Here is a 16,049-nt window from a genome sequence, read left to right as displayed (position 1 = left end):
GCTCTGTATGACAGACTCTAGGTCCATCCACCTCACTACAAATAACTCAATTTCGTTTCTTTTTATGACTGAGTGATATTCCATTGTATATATGCGCCACATCTTCTTTATCCATTCATCCGATGATGGACATTTAGGTTGTTTCCATCTCCTGGCTACTGTAAATAGAGCTGCAATGAACATTTTGGTACATGACTCTTTTTGAATTATGGTTTAAACAGAGTGATGGGCTCTTAGAGTAACCTGTATCTCTCTTACACACTCTGTGACTTTGTTTATTTATCTGTCTTCCCATTATCCTGAACACCTAGCCCATTGTGTGGCACACAACCAGGAATCAGTATGTTTATTCAGTTCACGGATGAATGACTATTCTGAAGTTCTAAGTGCGAGTCCCTGGCACAATATCTTGGAAAAGTGGGCACTCAAAACTATTTACTGAATGAATAAATGAACTAACCTTCTGAGCAGCTAGACTTTGACTGCTTTCACTCAGAGCCAAAGATGTAAAATACTGGATACACTCATCTAGGTCTGTTTGAGGTAAAGAAGCCAGCAACTGTCTGAGCTCTTCTTCAACGGAAGAATCCTGAAATAAAGGAAAAGAAATTCTTCATAATTAAACTCCACAATTGAGTATAACGAAAAGTACCCAAAGAATAAAGCCAAAACAAAACAGGAGAGGTAAATCAGTGCTTTTAGTCTTGAAAACAGTCACCACCCTGGTAAGCAGAGAATCATTTAATTTTGAATTCTATACTTTCATGTCTGCTAACTCAATCTGAAAGACCTATTGCAAAGCATAGCTCAAGATTTTCACCTCATAGGCTACTTCACATCTTGACTCAAAATGAATTATTACGTTCTTTCTAACTAAAGCTGGCTTTTTAATATGCAGAACTTGTTCCTATCTGATTTTTTCTAATAACTAATATCTAGAATAATTTGTTTTTCTATTTTTCAAAAACGCATTGCAAGTTTTCAGATTTTCATTTTCTAGAAAAGTCTGAGAAAAGCGCTCAAGGAACATGCTCTAATATCTATATTAGTAGTTAACAATTAAGATCCATGTATATTAGTACATTAATATCTATATGTAGTAGTTCTCCAGAGACTGTTTTGCACCCCAGGAAATATTCAGCAATATCTGAGACATTTTTGGTTGTTACAACTCAGGGGTGCTACTGTCATCCAATGAGTAGATGCCAGGGATGCTGCTACAGTGTACAGAACAGCTTCCAACAACAAAGAATTATTTGGCCCAAAATGTCAGTAGTGTTGAGAAAAACTGTTCTATAGCAACCTTAGAACAAAGGACCAATTTATGGATGCTGATATGCTAAGAAGCCACCCTCTGGTATATAGAGACTCCCAACTCCACATAGGGGAAAATAATTTAGGAGAAATAGCACCTCCTGTGGAATCAAGAAATCTTGGAATGGAAACTACAATTGCAGGTTTAAACCCTAGTTTACCTGCTTGTGACAAGTAGCCAACAAACTGCTTTTTGAATGGTTATTTTGCACCCAAAGTGAAGATGATATATTAAACATTTTTTACTCACTGGATTATTTTATTTACTTACTTCTTTTAAAGATGGCAAAGGAGGTGGGCAGAGAAAAAAACGAAGATCACTATCTTTGCTTCGTGCCAGACCAATAAGAGTTCTCAGATCACAGGCTTGAGCAATTATCCTATACTGGTAATCTATTGTAAAAGTATATTGCGAGTACCCAAATTAGCTTATGGCTGTTCCAAAGGTTAAATGAACAACTTAACTTTTAAACGACAAGTTTGTAATTCAAAATTTCCCAGTTTTTTTTCTAACTGCAACTGCATTTACAATACCGTAAGCTAAATATCCAACATTTCCATGACTGATCTCATAATTCTCAACCTATATCTAGATATATCACAAACTAACCTTTTTGAGAAAAATAAACCTCAAATGTGAAAACTGATAGGTCAGAACCAATTTAACTTCTCCTTAAAAAAAAAATTCCATCATCCAAAAGCTATTTTGATCACTACTCAAAAAACCTGAGTTCTGTTTAAATCTGTCGTCCCCTGGTACCTACATGGTGCTTTGACATTCCATGAAGCCCATGAATAATCTGAGGTTCCAGACAGTAGTACTTTGTTTTAGCCTTCATGATTTCACCATTCCATTCTTATGTATTGCTATAGACTGAATGTTTGTGTCCCTCCCAAATTCATGTGTTGAAACCTAATCCCCAATGTATTTGGAGGTAGCACCTTTGTGAGGTGATTAGGTCAAGATGGTGGAGCCCTCATGACTGGGATTAGTGCTCTTATAAAAGAGACCCCAGAGAGCTCCCTCAGTCCTCACCAGACACAGAATCTCCTGGCACCCAGATCTTATATTTCCCAGCTTCCAGTAAACTGTGAGAAATAGATTTCTGTTGTTTATAAGCTACCCGGTCTAAGGTATTTTGTTATAGCATCCCAAATGGACTAAGGACATGTATCAAAAAAAAACTGCAGCCACTGAAGGAGACATTTTTTAATAATAGCACTATATAACTTGGGTGAGTTCTTCAGAATCAAGTGGGGAACTTTTAAAAAATCTACATGCCAGGGCTCCAACTTTGATTTTTCTGATACAGTAGAAGTCTGAAATGGAGTCCTGGAAGGCAGATTTTGAAACAGATCAGATTTTTATTCTAAGTCTCCACTCGCATTAAATAAGCTTATTTTTACATTACAAATTATTATAGCCACCACTCAAACTAATTAACTTGTATGAAGACAGAGATCTTATTCTGAGACTAAATTTTTCTTTGAAAACATTCTTTTTTGTTTACCCATTTTTACAAGATGACTCTACTAACCAAGTGTACTTTAGCCCCTGTACTCAGAGCAGATCTGATCTCTGCTCATGTACTTTTACTGCAGAACTTGCGATTTTAAATACAACTAAATATTTAAAATCTTCCTTAAAAAACAAATATACACACGCAAATTAGGCACATTTGACCAAGTATTAGTATTAAAGCCAAATAGACTGTCAAAGTGAATGCAAATGTAACTTTGATGCAGCCAGCAATTAAAATATATTTTATTAAATAGGAACCAAAAAAAACACAGACACATTAGGCCATAACTATCAGAATCAAGAGTTTCTCCAATCAAGTAAAAGTTCATTCTGGTAGGAAGTTATACAAATATATCTACCTCAGTTTTGAGGGTGTTCTTACCAAACACAATATGACTACCAGGCCAGCAGGTTTTACACTTTCTCTATCACTAGAGTTTCTTTTAAATTTTTTTGAAAATATTTTTTACATATATTAATATTTCCTGAATTATTTTCCTTCCTTAGTATCTCCTTCCCTTCTCTTTTACATCAGAAATCAAGAGCTAGCTGACGGTGTGCCATGTGTTCAGATGGTTTCATTACCATGCCAGTGACGGGTCTCTGCCATTTCCTGCACAGCCTGCAGTCGTGCTGCTCTGTCATCGGACTTACTTTTCCTCAGGAGCAGCCACACAGCACATTCGTGATCTTCTATGTCAATTGTACTAAAGGTGTCTTTGTTAAAAAAAAAAAAAAAAAGACAATGTGAACAGTTAAAGCAACATTTTCATCCTCACATTTAAGACAGTAATTTATAAATATTTTAAATCTACAATAGGAAAGTTATATCCATCTCCAGGTGTTGATAATGACTGATAGGTTTGTTCTCAGTTCTGTCATATTACTTTGTTTTATTTGTTACATATATTTTGTATGTGCTTTTGTTTTATATATTATGTTGCTTTCACAATGAGATCTTTTTTTTGGGCTCCTTTTCCCTAAAAAACTTTTTATTATGAGAAATATCAAGCATATGGGATAGATTAAAAGAATAATTGACATCCAATTGACATTGACATCCACATGCTTACCACAAGTAGATTTAATAAATGTTATTATTTTGCCATATTTGCTTAATCTATATGGACGTGTGTGTATTTTTTTTTTTTTTTTTTTTGCCATGCTGCATGGCTTGTGGGATCTTAATTCCCCAACCAGAGATCGAACCCGGGCCCTCAGCAGTGAAAGCGTGAAGTCCTAACCACTGGACTACCAGGGAATTCCCCAGGATGACTGTGTATTTTTTTCTGAACTATGTGAAAGAAAGGCGCAGAAATAATGACATTCCACCCTTTCATAGTGCAACATGCATCTCCTAAGAATAAGCCTGCATTCTCCTATATAATCACAATGCCATTTTAACACCCCAAAATACTAACAAAAATCTTCCAAATCATCTAAAATTCATTCCAACTCCATATTCAAATTTTTCCAATTGTCTTCAAAATATCTTTAGAGCTGGTTTTTTATAAAGCAGGATTTGATTAAGTCTCTTTAGTATCTTAATTCTAGAAAGTTTTCCCACCTTTTTTTTTCATGATGCCAACTTTTTAAAGAGATCAGGTCAGCTCTTTTATAGCTAGCTTCACAATGCAGATTTGCCTGATTGTGAAATCTACATTTTTGATGCAATATTCTCATTATGAAAAAGTGGGAGTGATTTTCTAACAAATTTTAAATTTTGAAATATTCATCAAGAGTCTCAATATTTATTTACAACTATCTAACAAACAACAATGCATCCATAAAGATAGAAGGAAGAAAACAGTCCAAGGCATCAAGCCCTTAAATATAGCCCAACAGAATAATGTTCCTCAATTTTCCATAGGTATAATAAATGTTAGTATAAGAAATGGGAAAAAAATCTCAGGTTGATCATCAAATGACTTTCAGATTACTGATAAGGAGTCTCAGTTAAATATGTGACACTTACCAGCAAATGGACCCCGTAATATCCTGGCTGATGTTGCCAATACTTTTCTTACTGCTTTGTGAAGCTCTTTTCTTGCCTGGTAGGTGATTCCTAAAATGATTACAAATTTAAATAAAACCAAGTAGGTACTCTTAATGCTATGTATGCTCCAATACTTCAAAGAAAAATATGTATAAACTAAACCCCAATTTTTTCAAAAAGAAAATATAAAACAGCATCTTTCTCTTTTTACTGTCACTATTTAAAGCAACTAAAACCATTATGGGAACACAGAACTCTAGATCCCCCAAAAAACACTGCTTTCCTAGTCAGCGAAAAAGTTAAAAACAAATCAAAAGCAAAAACGCTAACTAAAACTAACAAAAATCCTCATATACAACATAGGATTAACTACATTCAGGAAAATGTCACTTAAAAATACCACTCTCAAAGTGAAATTTAGAGATACCTTACTAATGAGATTAAGCTTTACTATATAGGTAAATTATATGCTATAAAAATTATCTGTGTAATTGAAATTGTAACACACGATAAAAGCACGTTGAAATAGGAAGGTGAAATAACAATAAACACAAACAGGAGAGAGTGGTGATACATATAGCTGTAGACAGGGGAGCAGCAGAACCTGCCCACTCAGGGAATGTAAAGTGCTCACAGGCATGCTTATTCTGGCTGACAGTGTAGAACAGGCAGCTGTAAATCTAGTGTGATGACTCCCCAAGCTACCCATATCCTGATGAAAAGACACTCCTCTGCCCCAAAATCTCATGTTCACCAAGCAATCATCTGATTACTAATTGGGTTTCCATGTGACCAAAATATGGAGAAGGGGAGTGTTCTGACTAGTCAAGACAGGTTTTCCAGCCTTAACGACAGATTTTTTCCCTCTGTAAATAAGTTGGTATTCATACTTGTGAATCCATCTCATGAGTTTAGTGTGCATGAATAAATGCCTTAGAGCAAAAATACCTCTGAGCTAAGTGACAAAATCATGTTTTTATGCTTGCTAAACTGAGGACAAGCCTCCAAACCGACAGGTCTCATGAAGGTGAGGAACTCCAAGTTTAGATTAAAAAAGCTGGCTAGGGCTTCCCTAATGGCGCAGTGGTTGAGAGTCTGCCTGCCGATGCAGGGGACACGGCTTCGTGCCCCGGTCTGGGAAGATGCCACATGCCGCGCAGCGGCTGGGCCCGTGAGCCATGGCCGCTGGGCCTGCGCGTCTGGAGCCTGTGCTCTGCAATGGGAGAGGCCACAACAGTGAGAGGCCCACGTAACGCAAAAAAAAAAAAAAAAAAAGCTGGCTAGTCTTCACCTGACTTAGTTATAGGAGAGCTGCAAATATGGGTTAAATATGAAAGTCCAAAATTTTATCTTCAATTAATTCTTTAGGAACTTGGTTCTCATAGGGTTTGGTGATTCATAGAGTTAGCTGAACCTATTTTATTAATATTGTGCTTTAAATACTCATTTTTTATTTTTTATAGTTTTTTTCTTCCAGTTTTCTTAAATACAATTGACATACAGCTCTGCATAACTTTAAGGTAAACAGCATAATGATTTGACTTACAAACATCATGAAATGATTACCACAACAAGTTTAGTGAACATCTATCATCTCATATGGATACAAAATCAAAGAAAAAGAAAAAAAATGTTTTCCTTGTAATGAGAACTTCTTAGGATTCACTCTCTTAACAACTTTCATATATAACATACAGCAGTGTTAATTACATTTATATTTATTAATGTTATACATGACATCCTTAGTACTTATTTACCTTATAACTGCAAGTTTGTACATTTTGACCCCCTTCATCCAATTCCCCTTCCCCCACATGCCCCACCTCTGGTAACCACAAACTCGATCCCTGTTTCTATGAGTTTGTTTGTTTTTGAAGTATAATGACCTACAACACTGTGTTAGTTCCTGGTATACAACACAGTGATTCCATATTTCTATACATTTCAAAATGATCACCATGCTCAGTCCAGTTATTATCTGTTACCATACAAAGGTATTGCATAATTATGGACCACATTCCCCACACTTCATACCCATAATTCATTTATTTTGTAACCAGAAGTCTGTACCTCTTAACTGCCCTCACCTATTTCTCTCCTCCCCTCACCCCACCCCTCTGGCAACCACCTCTTTGTTCTCTGTAGAAACGATTCTGTTTCTGTTTTGTTATGTTTATTCATGTTTTATTTTTAGATTCCACATATAAGTGAAATAATACAGCATTTGTCCTTCTCTGACTTATTTCACTTAGCATAATATCCTCTGGGTTTATCCATGTTGTTGCAAATGGCAAGGTTTCATTCCTTTTTATGGCTGAGTAATATTCCATTGTATATATGTACCACATCCTCTTTACCCATTCATCTACTGATGGGCACTTAGGGTGCTTTCCTATCTTGACTATTGTAAATAATGCTGCAGTGAATAGAGGGGTGCATAATCTTTTAGAATTGTCTTTGGATAAATACCCAGGAGTGGCATTGCTGGTTCTATTGTAGTTCTATTTTTAATTTTTTAAGGAATCTCAATACTGTTTTCCATAGTGTTTGTACCAATTTACATTCCTAAATACTCATTTTTTTTTCTAAATACTCATTTTTAAATTCAATAAGTAGCTTCCATTTTTCACGAAGATGGGATTACTTTACCATAAACTTACCGTGATTTTCTCTTTTATCTAAAGAAACTGTGTGCACATATATATATGACTTCATTTTTTCTTTTTCTACCACTTGAGTATCTAATGTCAAAGACTTCTTCAAGGCCAGAACTTCATATGTAATAAATAAAGAACCTCTTAAAAAGAAACAAAAAATTCATCATAAATATATGATCTAAATATAACACAGGAGCCACTCTTTTTTTTATTAAGCTTTTTGTAGAACTTTTTCTTTCTTTTTTATTGGGAAACATAACGTATATACAGTAATGTGCATATAACATACATTATACATATATATGTATAAATGTATACACACATTTCAGCTTACAAATAATAAATAGCTGCAATACCATACCCAGGCAAAAAAAACATTAACAGTACCTAGAAGCCCACAGTGCATCCCTCTCTGATCCTGACCCACTCTCTCATCTCTATAGCTAACTATTATTCTGGGTCTTATTATAGTAATATCCTTGCTATTCTTTATAGTTCACCGCCTAAACATGAACCTTTAAACAACGGGGCTTAGTTTTGTCTGTCTGTGAACTTCACAGGAATGAAATCACACTGTATGTATTCTTTAGTTCACCTTCTGTTTGTGAGATTCATCCATGTTGTTACATGTATCTGGAGTTCATGCATTTATATTTTCACATGGTATGTGATTCATCCATTGTATAGCTATACTACAACTTATTTATCCATTCTACCACAGACGGGCAATTTAGGGAATTTCTATCGATAGCTTGAGTCTATTACAAATAATACTGTTACACATTGTATACATCTACACTGTATGCATGTGTATATGTTCCTCTAGGATACATATCTAGAAGTAAAACTGCAGACTTTCTGAAAGTATATATATTGTTCAACTTTACTAGATAGTGCCAAACTGTTTTTTTCCAAAGATTAGCCAATTTGTACTCCTTATCACCAGCATATAAAAATGTCTCCTCTCCTAAGAGTTATACCTAAAATCAAATATTAAAAGTGAAATACAGGGGACGCAGTGGTGTCTCAGTGGTTAAGAATCCACCTGCCAATGCAGGGGACACGGGTTCGAACCCTGGTCTGGGAAGATCCCACATACCACGGGGCAAGTAAGCCCGTGCGCCACAACTACTGAGCCTGTGCTCTAGAGCCCGCGAGCCACAGCTACTGAAGGCTGTGTGCCTAAAGCCAGTGCTCCACAACAGGAGAAGCCACCGCAATAAGAAGCCCCGCGCACCACAAGGAAGAGTAGCCCCCGCTCACCGCAACTAGAGAAAGCCCACGCACAGCAAAGAAGACCCAACGCAGCCAAAAATAAATAAATAAATATATATATTTTTAAAAAGTGAAATACAGGGAATTCCTGTATTACTGCACTGTAATTCCATGCAGTGGTTAGGACTCCGCACTTTCACTCCCGAGGGCCCGCGTTCAACCCTGTTTGGGGAATTAAAATCCTGTTAGCTGCACGGTGCAGCCAAAAAAAAAAAAAAGAAAACTGGAAAGAAAAAAAAAAATGAAATACAATGTTGTGTATCCTAAAATGAAGGATTTTCCCCTAATCAGATTGACCTACACTAAATCCAGACACAAAGGCTGCACTCTGTCTGGATTCACAACTTAGAAACACACAGTTTTATGAAGTCTTTTTCTGAGCCTCCCACCCTAAAGCAAAAGCAAGTAAGACAGAAAGGCCAGACACTGGCCAGTACCAGAGAATAGAGAGAAAGCTCTCAAGAATCATCACCTCTCCTGGGGAATCTATCTGAGCAGCCAAAAAGAACAAATCTATTCAGTATTTTTATCATGCTTTCCATGAAAGACAAAACTCTTTACCAGAAATTGTGATTAATTTTCACTATATTCCTGAATATAACTGTGATATAAACAAAGAAATTGCACTATAGAAAAGAATATACATTTATCTTTGCCTGGAATGAGTCAAAAGAAAAAATCATCTAAATATGTTTTGTCTTACCTTACAATGTCATGGAGAAATGTACGTATTTGGATAAAATGCCAAATATATTTCCTTTATCATTTTAGCATCTAAGAGTTGATTTTATATTTATACTAATGAAAAAGAATATTATTAACAAAAACACTAGAACAGTATTAGACATACACTTAACATATATATCCTCCGCCCCCCCAAAAAAAGGAAAGAAAAGAGAATGAAAAATAACGATTTTGGGGAAGATAGTCACTCCAATCATTAAGCATGTGCCTCTGAGACAGCATGAGATGAGAGTGTCAATCTATTGGTTTTCTCAGTCAATCTCAATTTCCTTTCATAAGAGCTTTATGGTGACTTAAAGGATGTTCAAAAGTAATTCTGACTATAGTTGATTTTTACCTTCTTCACCCTCTTTATAACCTAACACAAGATGTGATTTTAGGTGTGTGAAAGCTAATTAGTGAGTGCCTGCTCTGTACATGGCAAGTGCTTCCCTCAGAGAAACAGTGCCAGATGGGCAGAATCCCCATTGTACACCTCGATCCAAGAGAAAACATTCCTCAGGAGTTAGAGTAACCGGATCAAGACAACACTGAAGTGGTAGAACCAGTGATTAACCAGGGATGAATCCACATGTTTATAGATTCCAAAATCTGTACCCTTTCAGTGCCCCATGCTACTTGTAAATCACTTCCACTGAGATTTCAAACAGTAGTATCATAAAGCCAGTAATTATTTCACAGTTGACACTTACCCTAAAATAAGTGATCCAGTAAACTTTATTATATTTCCTTCAAAAAGAAAGGGGAAAAAAAGTCAATGTGATGAATATCAATTGGAAAAATTGATATCTTTCCATTAATATAATCATTTACTATCAACACATGGCTTCCTATTCCCAGATACAAAAAGTGAACTAATAACCACTGAGTCCAAAATATAATCTATATTTCATACTAATTCTCCCCTTCCTCCACCTCTTCTTATTCTGCCATCCTCCACACTAAATCAGTAAGAAACCCTCGTTTTGCTGCACTACTGATACTGCCAGGCCTAAAGTGCTTTCACTGAATGCAATGTCCAGGGAGCTAACTGTCCTGACTTTTTTTTAGTTCACAACCAGTTAAATAAAGGAATGGGAAGAATTCTCCATATCACTACCTAAGACTATATTAAGGGATTATGTTTGTGAAGTGGGACACAAAATGATTCTTCCCAAAGAAATTATGTTATAATTAGTGGTTAAGTGCCATATATAGGTAGTCCCATTTAAAATATAGGTTAGGGACTTCCCTGGTGGTCCAGTGGTTAAGACTTCTCCTTCCAATGCAGGGGGTGCGGGTTTGATCCCTATTCAGGGAGCTAAGATCCCACATGCCTCACAGCCAAAAAACCAAAACATAAAACAGAAGCAATATTGTAACAAATTCAATAAAGACTTTAAAAATGGTCCACATCAAAAAAATCTTTAAAAATATATAGGTTACTTTCTACAAGTTTATTTATAAATTTTTTGTTTGGAACTTGGAAAAAAATTTTTTAATATTAAAAAAAAAAAGTCCTAGTGGCAGACACAGCTAGCTGCCTATTCAGTACACATAAGCCCCTTAATTCTTACTAACACAACCTGATTACTACCTAAAGATATTCAAATTTCTTTACTACCTAAAGATATTCAAAGATACCTGATTACTACCTAAAGACTCCTCTGCAGGTAGGGCTGGCTGTGCAACACAGCTGTAGCCAATATATATATACACGTATATATAGAGAGATATAATACATCTATATAAACATATAGATGGAAGTCTATAGGGAGAGTTCCCTCCCCAAATAAAAAGACAAAGCCTCGTAACATGGCTTTTGGTCTTTCTGCCTTCTTGATGTCCTGGGATTCAGCAACAACTTGTGACCATGAGGACAATAAGATAATACAGCAGGAAGACGAGAGAATTGCTAAACTGTGATTCCTGCCCTAAATTGTCTCCATCTTGACTTCCTGTTATGTAAGAAAAATGAAAACCTTACTAATTTAAGCCATTATAGTCTAGTTTCTGTTATATGTACTGAACACAATGTTAACTAATATTACCCATGATGGTTAGGGACTGCAGGCAGCTCATGAATATCTATGGAACCTATAATTAGTTGGATGTATAGAGGTAGGTAGCCCTCTGTTCAGACCTTCAACTTATGCTGCCAAGAACACACTTCTCCATACTGAGGGATAAGGAACTTTCCTCCATCAACTTCCCTATGCATCAGCCAAGGGAGATGGAAATTCCTCCCAAACTCTAGGACCCAGTGGTTCCAGAACAGGAAAGAGGGCAGTTCCAGAAACTCTGCAGGGATGAGACCGAAAGTTGTGACACACAGAGCTTCTTGACTGTGCAACCCCTCTGGGACCTTTTTCATTCCAAGATGGCTTCCTGGACTTCCCAGGGAATGGCCAGTTTATTTCCTCCTATACTGCTGCCATCTGTTTCTTCTTACTAGGATGTTTCCTTTTCACTAAGCCCTGGAAACAGAATACAGACTCACAGCCTCTTCTCCTACCCCAAAGTGTATTTACTACTCTTGAGTGTGTTTTGCTAGAAATGATGAGAGAATAAAAGCTCCCTTCTCTGTCCCACTCCTCTTTCTATTTTTAAAATACAAAATCACAGAATTTTCTAGATGAAAAAGATCTATCCTAAAAACTGATCTTTCTTACCGATCAAAAGGAAGCTCCATGAGGACAGAGACTTCATCTTATTCAATACTGTATCCTCTGGGCCTAGTAATAGTACCTGGCACATAGTAGAATGAATGAAAGATGGCCTAGGCCAATATTCTCATTTTACAAATAAAGATTAGTAATAAGTAATGTAAATAAAGATTTACAAATAAAGACAGTAGATTAGTGCTAGATCCTAAGTTCCTGTAGGGCAAGCAAAACATCTTCCTGGTTCACCACTGAATTCCCAGAACCTAATACATGTGCCTGGCACCATGTTTTACAGAAGCTTAATAAATGGCTGCTGAAAAAGAATGCAGTGACACTTGAGTTTAAAAGGATGAGTATGAATCTGACAGGAAACATAGGGGAGGGAAAAGATTCCCAAGAAAAAGGAGTATGCATGGCTCTGGGCGTACAAATTTGGGGTTAACCTTTAGTACAGAAAAGACATAAATAACTTTGAGATTTATCATGGATTAAATAAGTTTTTGTGGACAACCCTGGAAAGTTAACCACAATTCTATCACTGTTTCTACAAGAAGATATTGTTGTTTGAACTGTACTCACTGACATCTCTCCAATACGTGTTGCTTTTTGGCGGAGGAGTTGAGGTTCCCATTCTTCTGCAACAGATGACGCAATAAGCAGCCAGGGACATTCTGTGTGCTTAGAACAATTATAACACGTTTAATTTAGCATGTAATTAAAAACATTTCTGTTAACTATAAGAACATGTCACAATCACAGTAGACTGCCCACAGAGTTAGATTATTCAAGACCTGGAAAAAAAGTTTTCAATTAAAGAAAAAAAATTTCTCCCCTAAAAATTTAAAGCAGACTTATTAGAATAGTATTTTGCTAGTACCTCAATGATTATTCTTCAAACTGTGTCCAACTGTGAACAATGATTAGTAGGAAAAAGGAAAAGAGATTATTAATCAGAATATCAATATAGGAATCAAAAAATGTTAATGCCTTCTAAAAATATATATATGCATATAGATAGATATATTTATCTTTAGTGACTGAAGTCCCTATAGAAATGAAAAGCAGCTCTGAATGGAAGATATACTTAGGACCCATAGAAGTGTTTAGCTTTTCTCCAAGGCCTTCAAGAGGGTACCCAACATTGTTTAAAATCTTTGAAATGTAATCGTTACTTGTTGGCATCCTGTCAAAGAAGGAGATGTTGCCCAACTATTTAATCACTATTCTTTTGCTCAACTATTTCATCAACTGAGTAAAGATGATCTAAATATGATGCAATGGTTTCTAGAACAACTCAGTATTCTAGAATCATAGATTGTCTTTGGATGAGACGTTTCTTTCTTCTTTTTTCTTTTGCAATAAGAGAAAAGAAAGAAGATGCTTTGAGGAACTCATGTGAGAAATGGTCTTTGGTTTAATACATTAAAAACTTCTGGCAGCTTTACAGGGATTAAGGGGAAAATTGCTTGGTGTACATGTGTAAGAAAATCTGTTAGCAATAACACAAAATAAAAAGCTTAAACATTTTTTCTTGTAATTCTAGTACCTCAATTGATGACTAAGCAAACTAGTTTAGGCAACAGATAAACTTGTAAAGGTCACTGTTTTAAAGGTCATTGTATCTTATTTTCTCACTGTTTAAAGGGTTGCTGCTACTTCTCTATGAGACACAGGATAATGGTAAAAATGATACAAAGACAGCAAGGAAGTAGGTGCTTATAAAACCAAGGCAGAATGTGATGTAAACTAAGAGTTTATGTATAGATTTTCATTTTAGTTACTACATGAAAACTTTTGACTAAAACAAAAATGCAGAGCAAAAATATACTGCTTCCTTCAATCCCAACATCTACTATGAAAGTGGTCAACTATAAAACATTATACGAATATTGTTTACTATTACTTCTCTGGCCTAAAAACCTTCACGGTATTAACTTAAACAAACCACCTGCCAGCAGGTTCCCCTCCCACCAAGTCCTAGATCTGAATGAGTATAGTGGAAATATACTTCCTCATCTTATTTCCCTCTAGATTTCCTCAAATGACATCACTGGCTCTTTCAGCTTTTTCCAGAATAAACTAACTCTAACTCTCTTTCAACTCTCTCAGCGTCTTGACTATTTCCAGCTCACTGCTCTCCAGTCTCAATAAACCATCCATCCTTGCTTTCCGGGGGTGAGCATCCATCCCATGGTTGTACTTCCTTCCCCACCCAGCCTCGACTCCAGGGTGCATCACTGCAACCTCTCTCTCTACCTGCTTCCTCAACATACCAGAGTCCTCCTCCTACTATCCTGCAGCCCCAACCTGAAACATGTGTTTTCTCTGTTCTTACACTTGGACAGCCAAAATTGGGGGCAGGGGGACAAAAGGCAAACTGGGAGTGTGCTCTCAGAATGACTTTGCCTGTCCTTAATCAGTTTTCTTCTCATCCCCATGATGACTGCTCTAAATACCCACATACTCTGCCAAGCATCCTACCCTGCCTGCATCCTTTTCAAATGATCTTGTCTCTTATTTCACTCAGAAAATTACGACTCTGAACCCCCTCAACTTCTGCCCCCATACCTACAAGCAGGGATTGATCCAGGTATTGAAGGAATCAACATTTATTCAAATAGTGGGGAGAGGGGAGGTTCCTTTAAAAAAAAAAAACACCACAAATATCAAATTAGGTACTAAAATGAAAGTGATTCAGAATGAGAAAAGATATCACAATAAATTACTGGAGTCTTAGAAATTTTGATACCTTTCTTCTGGGATTTCATTAGCTAATTTGTCAGAAATGCTTACATAGAAATACTTCAGGATTACACTCTGGTGTTCCTCCCTCCCTAAGACATTACAACTCCTAGTAACTCCTAGCACTCACAGGGGCCCATGCAAGTAAGGCACCCTCAAGCCTACGCTTCCTAATATCACAGGAAATCTATGCTGGCCGACTTGCATATCTTTATCTGCATCGCCTTTTCCAGATTCCAAATGGATTTTTATCTGCACTGTTCTTTCCTGTTTCTGAGGAAAAGGTCTCATCCCTTTTTCAAAGGGAAGTGTACCATCTATGTTCTAGATATCATTTTTTCCCTTCCATGTGGACCTTGATTCATTATCTGTCTTTCTCTTCTTAATTTTCACACACGCCCTCTCTATCAGCTCTTTCTACTCCTCCCCACTAAATACTGGATGTCCAATATGCTTCCATCAAAACACAAAAACAAACAATTGGAAAAAAAAAAGTAAAACCTCAGTCTACCCAAGTGCCCTCCAGCTATTGCCACTTCTCTCACCTCCCTTTCCTAAGATTCTTTCCCCAGTGTGTCTTCCTCCAGCGCTGAAACAGCCCTCCCCAAGGTCACCAGTCAGTGACATCTTTGCTGCTAAATCCACTTTTCAGTCACCATCCTACTGTCTTTGTCTAAAGCATTTGACTACTCCCTCCTTGTCTCCTCTAGCTACTATGACACCTGGTTTCTAGTTTGATTCCCCTATTACTGGCTGCTCCATCCCATTACTCATTCAACAAAGAGTTATTCAGTTATTGAGCACCTACCACCTGTCAGTGATGGACACCTGAGATGTGAATAAAGCAGCACAACTCCCTGCTCTTACTGAGCTTACAGTTGTCTCTGCTGCCTCTACCCAGCCCTTAAATATTAGTGTTTCAGTGGGTTCCACCTGTGCTCTTCTTTTTTCCTCATGTTATATTCTCGTGCTAAATAATTTCAGTGTTTTCATCACAAAGCTTTACCTGTAAGCTTTTGATTCCCAAGTCTCTATAACTAACTCAAGTCTCTCTGCTAAGCACATATATTCAACTGCCTAATGCATATTTGCACCTTGAAGCACCACAAACACCTAAAACCCAGGATGTCTAAAGTCAAATCATCATACTCTAG

The 16,049-nt window shown here is 36.7% G+C and overlaps 1 protein-coding gene across 2 annotated transcripts in view; it reads right to left on the bottom strand.

The window, feature by feature from the left end:
• Window positions 1–16,049, bottom strand: part of SERAC1 (serine active site containing 1) — an 81,464-nt gene that overhangs the window by 30,353 nt on the left and 35,062 nt on the right. For both annotated transcript variants that reach the window (XM_060167953.1, XM_060167952.1), the window contains exons 2-8: window positions 12,733–12,831; window positions 10,201–10,237; window positions 7,493–7,629; window positions 4,812–4,901; window positions 3,422–3,553; window positions 1,586–1,707; window positions 461–589 (exon numbers count right to left, since the gene is read on the bottom strand). In XM_060167953.1, coding sequence (XP_060023936.1) covers window positions 461–589; window positions 1,586–1,707; window positions 3,422–3,553; window positions 4,812–4,901; window positions 7,493–7,629; window positions 10,201–10,237; window positions 12,733–12,823 — 738 coding nt within the window. In that variant the 5' untranslated portion in view covers window positions 12,824–12,831. The remainder of the gene's footprint in view (window positions 1–460; window positions 590–1,585; window positions 1,708–3,421; window positions 3,554–4,811; window positions 4,902–7,492; window positions 7,630–10,200; window positions 10,238–12,732; window positions 12,832–16,049) is intronic.

Source organism: Lagenorhynchus albirostris, chromosome 12 (genome assembly GCF_949774975.1).
Source record: "Lagenorhynchus albirostris chromosome 12, mLagAlb1.1, whole genome shotgun sequence".
Taxonomy (NCBI): domain Eukaryota; kingdom Metazoa; phylum Chordata; class Mammalia; order Artiodactyla; family Delphinidae; genus Lagenorhynchus; species Lagenorhynchus albirostris.
Note: the sequence above shows the minus strand (reverse complement) of the source record. Positions and strands in the feature narration are given on the sequence as shown.